At 41.1% G+C, this 12,254-nt stretch overlaps 1 protein-coding gene across 1 annotated transcript in view; it reads left to right on the forward strand.

Annotated features, from left to right (window-relative positions):
* The window catches only part of CDCP1 (CUB domain containing protein 1), a 51,908-nt gene that overhangs the window by 23,863 nt on the left and 15,791 nt on the right, over window positions 1–12,254 (forward strand). The window contains exons 6-7 of the mRNA XM_075828236.1: window positions 1,386–1,751; window positions 4,675–4,759. Of these exons, the coding sequence (XP_075684351.1) occupies window positions 1,386–1,751; window positions 4,675–4,759 (451 nt within the window). The remainder of the gene's footprint in view (window positions 1–1,385; window positions 1,752–4,674; window positions 4,760–12,254) is intronic.

Below are 12,254 nucleotides of genomic sequence, written 5' to 3' on the forward strand. Positions count from 1 at the left end.
CGCTGCCATTTTGTTGATGCGGCCGGCTTTCAAAACTGCCGCGTAAAAAACGGCCCATCAGAACAGAACACCGTTTTTCCCATTCAATTCAATGGGCAGATGTTTGGAGGCATTCTGCTGCCGTTTTTTTTTTATTTGGCGTTGCGACCCGAAAAACACCCGAAAACAGGCTGTGTGAAGAGACCCTTGCAATCCACCTGGGATTGAAAGCGATCGACCGTATTAATACAGAATACAGAGCAGCTGTATCTAAAAAAAAACAAAAAACTAATTAAAAAGTTAAACCAGACACACTGACCTGCTTGTTAAAAAAAGAAAAATGCCCCTCGAAGGCGTACACCGCCTTCAACTCCAGATGACCACTGACATATAAAAATATTTTTTCCCATGTCAAAGGTGTCCATAGCACTTAAATCTGCTTTGGAGACACCAAAACACATTTTTACATTTCTAGTTTTAGCTACATAATGACTTGGAAGTAGAAAAGGTGTGTGTGTGTGTGTGTGTGTGTGTGTGTGTGTGTATATATATACACAGACACACAGACACACAGACACACACATACGTGTGTATATATATATATATACACATACGTGTATATATATACACACACACGTGTATATACATACACACACACGTGTATATACATACACACACACACGTGTATATACATACACACACACACGTGTATATACATACACACACACACGTGTATATACATACACACACACACGTGTATATACATACACACACACACGTGTATATACATACACACACACGTGTATATACATACACACACACACGTGTATATACATACACACACACACGTGTATATACATACACACACACACGTGTATATACATACACACACACACGTGTATATACATACACACACACACGTGTATATACATACACACACACGTATATATACATACACACACACGTGTATATACATACACACACACACGTGTATATACATACACACACGTGTATATATACATACACACACGTGTATATATACATACACACACGTGTATATATACATACACACACGTGTATATATACATACACACACGTGTATATATACATACACACACACACGTATATATACATACACACACACGTATATATACATACACACACACATGTGTATATATATATATATACATACATATATTAACAGGCCTATATTTACTAATATTTTTATTTTTGGTAGAAACGCTCATTATGAAATTAGATGAGTCCTTTGTAAATGCAGAATACTTTTAATGCTGTGATCTCTTCCTTATTTTCTCATTATAAAACATGCATACAATTTGTTTTATAGTACAGACCGTATATGGCTTCTTAATCATTATAGTGGGCATTTATTTTATTTTTTTCAGAGGAGTGCATATTCACAGTGTCTCCAAAAACTGACGATGCTGTTCACCTACAAACACCACGCTGGGATGGTGGGCTTCCAGATTATGTGTCGGTTTCATGGAGTATAAATTTACCTAACAAAAAATACGGAAGGCTTAAATTTGGAAAAGACAGGATGGAGATCTTATGTGAAATGAGCCGAGCGAACGTCTATATAAAGGAACAGAAAGATGATGGGCCAGGCATAGTACGAAGAGAGGATCAACAACTACCAGGTGCATTGGATATATACTCTGCATTCTGGGTTAACATCTCTAATTGCAAGCCACGGATGGGAACAACGCTTAAACTACAGTTTTCTATTTCCTTCAATCAAATATCCCCAGGTGAGGTAAAGCTATCGAGACCAGGTTGATTCTTTTGTGTAAGAATGTGTTCACATATTGCAGTCCAACTGCCGCCTTTGACAAGATTTTTTTTCAAAAACACAATTTTGCATTGATTTTAAAAGAAAAAACCTCGGCAAATTGACCACGACGTGACCATACCCTAATTCTATTGCAATTGCCTCTACTTTGTGCCATTGACTATGCTGCTAACCAGTTTGCAGGATTATGGAGACTATTGTGGACAGGTACTACGTCAGTCTTTTTTTTTTTTTTCTCTCTAAAGAGGCTCTGTCACCACATTATAAGTGCCCTATATCCTACATAATCTGATCAGAGCGGTAATGTAGAGAACAGTGGTTTTTATTTAGAAAAACTCATTTTTGAGCAAGTTATGAGCTATTTTAGATTTATGCTAATTCGTTTCTTATTATGGGACTTATCACAGCACAGCGTGATCTCGCGCTGTGCGAGTACGGGTATGTGCACACACAAATCGGAAGCAAAACGCCTCCAAACATCTGCCCATTGATTTCAATGGGAAAAACAGCATTCTGTTCAGACAGGCTGTTTTTTTTCTCGGCTGTTTTTCAAAACGGCCGCGTAAAAAAACGGCCGCGAAAAAGAAATGCATTTCACTTCAACCCGTTTTTTGAGCTGTTTTTCCATAGACTCTATAGAAAAACAGCTGCAAAAACAGCCATAAAAAATGCAGCGAAAAACGCGAGGTGACTTAAAACTTCTGAAAATCAGGAGCTGTATTTCCCTTGAAAACCGCTCCGTATTTTCAGACGTTTTTGAGTTTGTGTGTGAACATACCCTTTGTCCCACAAAAACTTTACCGAAGTGTCGGGAGCTTGAATAGACATTGCGTCCTGGCTGGAGGCGATGTCTATTCACTCTCAAGACACTTCAGTAAAGTTTAATGTGGGTGTAAATGACTGCACAGCGTGATCTCGCGAGATCACGCTGTGCTGAGTAAAAATGGACCTGAATGGAGAGAAGTGTATGACGCTGATTGGTCAGTGTCATACTCTAATTTTTACCACGCCCACTTGGTAAAAAGGTAAAAAACGCCCAGTTGTCTATTAAACGAATTAGCATAAATCTAAAATTGCTCATAACCTGCTCAAAAAATAGTTTTTAAAAATAAAAACCACAGTTATCTACATTACAGTAACGATCAGATTATGTAGGAGATAGGCCATTTATAATGTGGTGACAGAGCCTCTTTAACGATGATTTTAGGTAGGAATATATTTAACCACTTGGCTCAGTAGACTGTTCGCGTTTTTTTCCTTTCGGTACTGCATCCCAGTCTTCCAAGAGCCATAACCTTATTATTTTTCTGTCGACACGGCCATATAAGGTCGTTTTTTGCTGTTTTTTTTTCTGTGGGGCTGTATCATATAATATACAGCATGATTACGGTGATGCCAATTTTATATAGTGTATTTTTTTTTTTGTTTTATTTTTTTTACTACGTTTGCAAAGTCCAAACTGTTAGGCTATGTTCACACTGAGTTTTTTGCGGGCGGAATTTCTGCCTCAAAATTCCATTTGGAAGTTTGAGGCAGATTTTCCTCTCCCTGCACGCAGTTTTTCGCTGCGTTTTTCGCCCGCAGCCATTGAGCACTGCGGGCATAAAACACAGCGAAATACGCGGTCTCTGCCTCCCATTGAAGTCAATGGGAGGTCAGAGGCGTAAACGCCTGAAGATAGGGCATGTCCATTCTTTCTCCCACGAAGCTGTTTTACCACTCGCGGGAAAAAGACGCCCTACGCCTCCCATTGAAATCAATGGGAGGCATTTTTGGGCAGTTTTTGACGAGCTTTGCGGCACGGTTTCTGCATCAAACTCCATGTGAACATAGCCTTAAAAATTATTTTTTTGTCTTGCCATATTCTGGCACTCATAACTTTTTAGATGGAACAGTGTGAGGTCTTGTTTTTTGCAGGGTGAGCTGTAGCTTTTAGTGTACGTTTTGGGGTACATCCGATTTTTTTTTTTTTTTTTTTTTTTTTTTTTTTTTTTTTTTTTTTTTTTTTTGGAAGGAGAGTTGACCGATTTATTCATTACAGCTTCACATCTGAGTTATGGGCTTAGATGTGATCGATATTCTGTGGATCCTGTGTGTCAGAAAAAAGCCGGAACCACGCTCAGTCAAACAGTCAGTTCAGCATAACTGACGGAAGTGACCTGAGAGATAACGATACACCTATGTATACAGGGTACATAGAAGCTGTATCATAAAAAAAAAATTTTTTAAGAAAAGTCCATTCTAAAATTGCTTAAACACATTGATACATTGATTTTAATAAAAAAAGGAAAAAACATTTCTTCCAAAAGCGTACATATCCTGAATGAAATCAATGGTAATGCAAACGGAAGCGATAGTTTCCAAGATCTTTTCAGGCCTGATGGAGCAGTATACCGCTTTTGCCTAATTAAATCAGTTAGTAGTAACAAAATTTGTAGCTGTCAAATATGATGAAGAAAGGTTCGTAGCAGACTATTGAATTAAAATGAATGTCATAGGATTTAGGTCCCGCCTCCATACTTATAAAGACCCAAGTTCGCAGTTATAGTCCACTTTCACACTTTCGTATTTTGAAGGCAAAACCAGGCATACAACATTAAAAAAAAATGCACATTTTTTTCTTTATACTTTTTCTCTTTTTGTCTTGTTTCCACTCTGTAAATACTGACAAATACATAACTGTAAAAATGTAGAAGGCAAGACGCTCTCCCCATTATCCTGATACTTTGCTGAAAATTTCACTTTTAAGATACAAATAGATATCCCTATTCAGTGATTGATCATGTTCTGCAAAACATGGCTGACCATAATGGAATTCGTGCTCTAATAAAAGAGAATCAATATTTATATGATTTTTTTTTTTTTTCCTTTTGTTTCTACAGTTCTAAACATTATACTGATTGCAACAGCTTCAGCGGTTGCAGTTGTTTTGGCGATAATAGCAACTATTTGCTGCTTAAAAAAAAAGTAAGTATGTTTTAGTGTATAATATAGCAGATTTGTCAAAAGAAGTGGAATGAAAACGTGAAATCTGATTCCAGTTCTCATTTTTTATATTACTTTTAGAATATAGATGCCACAATGTGATTGGTTGCTGTAGACTACAGTTCCAGTTCTGATTTAAAATGCTCCCATAGTGTCTTCTGCTGATCAGGGTCCATACCCCACCTTAACATATTGCAGTCCAACTGCCATAGTTTATACCTTATAAGGTTTTTATGAGATTAGATTTTTTTCTTTTCTTATAGTCGTTGGCCAGTAATATGTAGTTTTCCTTGCAGAAGCGCCTTTTGCTGGGACAATGTGGATGGGCTATATGTATGATGCCACAATGCTTACCAAAGCAATATGCAGCAGCAGGAGATCGGATATATACGCTGTAACCAATGGGCGGAGTTTAAGAATGGCTTCATGCCAGTAGTCTGTTAAAGTGGCCACGAGAAACTGGAGTAAATTATAGTGGAGATATACGCCAGCTTGCAGATGCCATAGATTCACCTTTCTGGTGCACGGACAGGAGAAGATGCAATAAAAAGCCGTTCAATTAATAGTTACATTTTACTCCTGTGGGCTTCTTACGAAGATTGGCATATAAAACGCCAGTCTTCGTTGCTTTCTTGCATTTAGGAGAAATGGGGCAGATTTACTAAGTAATGCCATGATAATCTTCTGGCAATTTATATATCTCCCTTATACACTATATGGGCAAAACCCAACTTGTCACACCGTGTCTTTATGGACACCTTAATGCACAGGTGCAAAGTCATGCTGAAACAGGAAAGGGACTTCCCCGAAATGTTAGCACAAAGTTGGAAGCGTACAATTGTCTAAAATGTCTATGCTGCAGCATTAAGAATACCCTTCACTGGCAATGACCGGCCCAGCCCAAACTGCGAAAAACAGCGCCAAACCATTATTCCTCCTCCACCAAATTTTACACCAATCATTCTACATTCTGGTAGGCAGCGTTCTACTTGCATCTGCCGAACCCAAATTTATCAGCTAGTGAACCAAAATTCTGCCAGCTAGTGAAGCGTGATTAAACCCTCCAGGACACAGCCTGTTTTGGCCTTAACCCCTTCCCGACATTTGTCGTAAGTATACGACATGGAAAGCCAGTGCTTCCCGCAAAATGTCGTATACTTACGCCAAATACTTGGCACCGGCTCAGAGTCGGTGCCATCATCCCCGGATGTCCGCTGTATCTGACAGCTGACATCCTGCTGTAACGGCGGAGACCAAAGTTAGTTTAGATCCCTGCCATTAACCCCTTAAATGCAGCCGTCAAAAGCGATCGCTACATTTAAGGAGTTTGCAGCTCATCGACACCCCAGCAATGAAATCGCCGGGGTGTTGGTGGCTGCAATGGCAACTGGAGGCCTAATGGTGGCCTCCCGGTGTGCCTAGCCCGGAAAACTTCCAGCCCCTGCCTGGAGGCGGGGCCTGAAAGGCTTCCGTAGCCGCTGGCAAGATGGCGCCGGCTCAGAAGATGACGGCGGTGGATGTCCGCTAGCTCTGATACCTGCCATTAAGCCCTCAGATGCAGCGATCGGATGCGATCGCTGCATCTTTGTGGTTGTTAGCAGATCGTCAGCTGTGCCCTACAATCACACGACTGCCGACTGCTATTATGACACCAGGAGACCTCCTGTTTGACATTACGGAAGGCCCTGCTCGGAGGCGAAGCCTAATCGGTTTGCTGTCAATGAATGACTGACAGATCTAATACATTGCACTACGTAGGCAGTGCAATGTATTAGAAAAAAAAAAAATCTGACAGTTGGACCTTCAAGTCCCCTAGTGGGACTAAAGTAAAGTATAAAAAAAAGTTATAAAAAATATAATCAAAGTTTTTAAGTAATAAGGGAAAAAGCTTGATTGTGTTTTATTTTAAGTCCTTTATTAAAAAAATAAAGAAACCGTACATATTTGGTATCACCGCGACCGTAACGGCCTAAACTATAAAAATATTGTTATTTATTCCACACGGTGAACGGTGTAAAAAAAACGCAAAGATTAATGCCCGAAAAATGGTGCCTATAAAAACTATATAGCTTGTCTTGCAAAAAACAAGCCCTCATACAGCTCTGTCGACTAAAACATTACGTTCTGGTTCTCACAACATGGTGACAGAAAAAATACATTCTTTTTACAAAAGTAATTTTGTTGTGCAAAAAGTTGCAAAACATAAAGTGCTATAAATTCGGTATCGCCGGAATCTTATTGACCCGCAGAATAAAGTTAACATGTAATTTATAACGCGTGGTGAACGCTATATAAAAAAACTAGGGCAGAATTGCTGTTTTTTGGTCACCTTGCCTCAAAAAATAGGATAAAAAGTGATCAAAAAGTCGCATGTACCCCAAAATGGTACCAATAACTACAGCTCATCCCGCAAAAAAACAGCCCTCATACCACTATGTTTATGAAAAAATAAAATTAGTTAAGGCTTCCATAAGTCAGGAAATAAAATATATGCAGTTGTGCAGATCAGACGGGAACATTTCATCTGTTTCTAGAGCCGATTTATCGGGCCCTAAAATTAGGGAACCAGGAAGGGGGGGCCCAAACATATCTGCTAGAAGCGAGGGTGCCCGTATTATATCAGGAGAACACTTTCTCAGCAAAATTCCCCAAACTGCAAAGGTGCCGAGTGTGGACCAAAAGGGGGATAAGTAAAGACACCGTTTATCAGTGCGACACCGGCCTGTGCAGAAATGATTGCTTCACAGCATAATACACATCTATGGATTATTTTATTGTTTACCCCATTATTGTACCCCCTGACTATGCCCCTGATGTACCTTGCCCAGCTTACATGTGCCCCCACATTATAAACGGAAACACCAGTAATACTCAAACAAAACTACCAAGCAAAATCCTACGCTTCAAAAGCCAAATCGCGCTCCCACCCATCTGAGCCCTACAGTGTAACCAAACCGCAGTATACTTCCACATATATGGCACCGCCATACCCGGGAGAACCATTTTAACAATTTTTGGGTTGTGTCTCCAGTGGCATAAGGTGGGCACGACATACTTGCCACTGAATTGGCAATTCTGGGGAAAAATTTTAATTTTTACTTTGCACCATATGCAGCGCATTTATTTATGGAAAAGACCTGTGGGGTGAAAATACTCACTACACCCCTTAATAAATGCCTTGAGGGGTGTAGCTTCTAAAATAGGGTCACTTCTGGGGGTTTCTTTTATTATTTCCCATCTGAGCCTCTGCAATTGTGAACCAATTCTATGTAAATCGCCAAATTGGGCCTCAATTTCGCATGGTACACTCTCAATCCTGAGCCCTGTCAAATGTCCAGGCAAAAGATTAGTGCCCCATGTAGGGTGATTCTAAAACCGGGAAACACCGCATAATAATTAGAGAGCGGTGTTGTTATGGTGGCACAAGCTGGGCACCACATATTTGGCATATCTATGGAAAAATCTAATTTTTACTCTGCAATATCGAGTGCAGACTAATTTATGCAAAACACCTGCAGGGTTAACATGCTCATTACACCCCTAGGTGAATACCTTGAGGGGTGTAGTTTCCAAAATGGGGGTCACTTTTGGGGAGGTTTCCACTATTTTGGTCCCACAGTGGTTTTTCAAATGCGACAGTGACCAGAAACCAATCCAGCAAAATCTGTACTCCGAAAGCTAATTTGCGCCCCTTCCCTTCTGAGCCCTGCAGTGTGCCCAAAGAAATTGCTTAACAAATGTTGGGGTTCTTTTCTGCTTTTTTTTTTTTTTTTTGAGAAAATGAAAAATTTTGCACTAAAGCTACGTCTTATTGGGAAAAAAATGTAATTTTTATTTTTACTGCCCAATTCAAATAAAATCTATGAAACAGCTGTGGGGTCAAGATGCTCACTACACCCCTAGCTTAATTACTCAAGGGGTGTAGTATCACAAATGGAGTCACTTTTGGGTAGTTTCCACTGTACTGGTACCTTAGGGGCTTTGCAAAAGCGACATGGTGTTAAGAAACCAATCCAGCAAAATCTGTGCTCCAAAAGCCAAATGGCGCTCCTTCTCTTCTGTTCCTTGCCATGTGCCCAAACAGCAGTTTATGACAACATATTGGGTATTGCCGTACTCGGGAGAAGTTGCTTTACAAATGTTGTGGTTCTATTTTTCCTTTATTTGTTGAGAAAATGAAAAATGTTGCGCTACATTAGCTAAACCTACATTTTCTTTGAAAGAATGTAGAACCTGGGCAATAAATATTGAGTTGCGTTTCTCTGGTAAAATTTTGTTACAAAAAAAATTGATTAGAAATGAATTTCTGCAACAATAAAAAATGAAATTTTGTAAATTTCACCTCTACTTTGATTTAATTCCTGTGAAATATCTAAAGGGTTAACAAACGTTCTAAATGCTGTTTTGAATACTTTGAGGGGTGACTTTTTGGAGGTTTCTAATATATAAGGCCCTAAAAGCCACTTCACAACTGAACTGGCCCCTGTAAAAATAGCCTTTTGACATTTTCTTGAAAATGTGAGAAATTGCTGCTAAAGTTCTAAGCCTTGTGATGTCATAGAAAAATAAAAGGATATTCAAAAAATGTCAATCTAATGTAGATATATGGGGGATGTTAGCGACTACTTTGTGTGGTATAACTGCCTGTCTTACAAGCAGATACATTTAAACTTAGAAAAATGCACATTTTTGAAATTTTTCGCTAAATTTGTGTTTCACATTTTTTTTTTTCATATTCAAAAATTTTATTAATTTTCATACAAACAATTACACATACAATCGAAAAGTTTCACTCTAGTAGAAAGAACATGCAATAAGGCACAGCCCAAACAGGAGAGTGAACATCACAAGCCATAACCAGCGCAAAATACAATCACAGCAGTCTGAGGAAGCTGAAAGGAAATGAGCATTGTAACAAAAAGGAACAAAAATACACCAATCCAACCCCCCAGACATCCTAAAAACCAATGGTAAGAACATGTATGCGCAATCACAGGAAGCAATGATCACCCACAATAGACACATGGAGAAAAGGAAAAGATAGAATGGGAAACAAACACGGGCAAGGAAAAAGAAAGGGAGGTCGTGGCGAACCCGGACTCCAGCACCTGAACATCCTAGATAAAATGAGAAGAAGCAGCTATGCGCCTGTCAGCGACGAGATTAGAGCAAACAAACCCCACAACACCAGCCCGCAGTCCAAATGTTAAGAGTCTCATAGGAAACGATGATTTTCTCAGTTCAATACAGTGCGATAGGTGGAAGAAGAGCGAAACGCATGCCAGTGAGAACAGGTATCCCGGTACCGCAGAGAAGTGGCCGGGGAATGAGCCATAAGGTGTTCCATTCGCTGTATCAAAGCAACCTCCTGGAACCACTCATCCAGCAGCGGAGAGACTGCAGTTTTCCACTTACGAGGTATAACCGATTTGGCAGCCTGAAGGAGATGTCTAATTAAAGAACATTTGTAAATGGGTAGCGGCATAGGGAACATGAATAAAAGGGCCGCCTCTGGGGAATTAGGGACCAAAACCGTAACTTCCATTATAATTTTAAGAACCGCCTCCCAGAAACTCTGCAAACTAGGGCAACTCCACCAAATGTGAGACATGGAAACCCCCGACGCCCCACACCTCCAACACTCGTCCGGCACAGACGGGTACCACCTGTGTAGGGCAGCAGGAACTCGATACCACCTAGAAATAATCTTGTAACTAGTTTCCTGGGCTTGGATGGCTATTGAGGCCTTCTGGGAAAGGTAGATACACCGTCTCCATTGAGCATCAGAGAATGTTGCATCCAAGTCTGTCTCCCAAGCCCTGCAGAAGGGCGGGAGTTGAGTGGATCGCTGGGATAGGAATAGTTTATAGAGTGTGGAGATGGCGTGTGCAGGGGACCGGGTGGAAACGCATAACTGCTCAAAATCAGTAAGTGGCCGGTGAAGGTGAGCCCTACACTTAGTGACACTGTAAAAATGTTTTAACTGGGAGTATGCATAAATGTGACGTGGCGATGGAGTATCAGCGGGGCAGATCATGGCCAGTGGGAGCAGAGAAACATCAGAGAGAACCTGAGTGAAATACATGGGGTTGGGGGAAGACCTACCCAGGAAGGAGAGACGTGCCTCCCCAGCCGGAAAGGCGGGGTTGTCAGTGACTGGGGTCAAAGGACCCAGTGGGTCAACCATTGAGCCCATCCTCCCAGAGGACCGCAGTGCCAAGAGGGTATGGAAAATGACAAAGGAGGCGGAAGTCTGTCTATTCCCAGGCAGGGTCCAAGGCAATGTAGAAAGGGTACGCGTACACAGCTGTTGTGCCAAACGGACCCAGAGTTTAGAGTCATGATTGTGGAAAAAGTCTAGTACTCGAGCATGAGTTGACGCCAAATAATAAAGGCGACAATCCGGCAGACCAACCCCACCTGCACCCCTGGAACGAGTGAGAATCGTCCTACTTAAACGGGGACGACCAACTGGCCATATGAAGGATCCAAAGCACTGTTGGATGTGTAGCCAATATGAGGATGGGATGGAGATAGGGATAGTCTGCAGGAGGTAAAGTAGTCTGGGGAGCAGTGACATCTTAATAATATTAATATGGTCAAACCAAGAGAATTCCTTTTTATTCCAAGAGGCGAGATCTGTGCGAAATTTGGCTAATAAAGGGATAAAGTTATTGGAAAACAATTGGGAGAGATCAGAGCTTATATGTGTACCCAAATATGTTATACCCCTAGCAGGCCAGGCCAGGAGAAGGGGAAATTATTTTTGAGGCGCGATAGCGTCGAGGCTGAAAGGGATACATTCAGCGCCTCAGATTTGGAGAAATTTATCTTAAAATTTGACCATACTCCAAAGCGGGACAGCTCGGCCATCAACGAGGGAAGCGAAACATGCGGGTCCATGAGATAAACCAATATGTCATCAGCAAAGGCAGAACACTTATATTCAGTCCCACCTATGACAACGCCCTTAATGTCCGAGCTGTTCCGAATGGAGGCCACAAGATGTTCCATAACGAGGACATACAACAATGGGGAAAGAGGGCAACCCTGTCTGGTACCATTTATGAATAGCAAATGGAGCCGAGAGGGAGCCGTTTACTATTAGTTGGGTGGATGGAGAATGGTAGAGGGCCATTATTTTACTCATAAAGGAAGGTCCCAGTCCTATATGTTGAAGAGTTTGGTGAAGGGCAGGCCAGGATATCCTATCAAACGCCTTCTCGGCATCTAGGGACAGGATCATGAGGGGGACGTGACGAGTCTGGGCATGGTGGACAATATCAAAGGTTTTAAGAGCGTTATCTCCCGCCTCCTGACCCGGCACAAACCCCACCTGATCCGGATGGACTAATTCAGAGAGATGTTTATTCAGCCGGTTAGCTAACAACTTGGCATAAATTTTGAGGTCGACGTTGAGCAAGGAGATGGGGTGATAACTGGGACAGAGCTGGGGATCCTTACCCGGTTTAGGAAT

The sequence above is a fragment of the Rhinoderma darwinii genome, chromosome 5 (assembly GCF_050947455.1).
Source record: "Rhinoderma darwinii isolate aRhiDar2 chromosome 5, aRhiDar2.hap1, whole genome shotgun sequence".
NCBI lineage: Eukaryota > Metazoa > Chordata > Amphibia > Anura > Rhinodermatidae > Rhinoderma > Rhinoderma darwinii.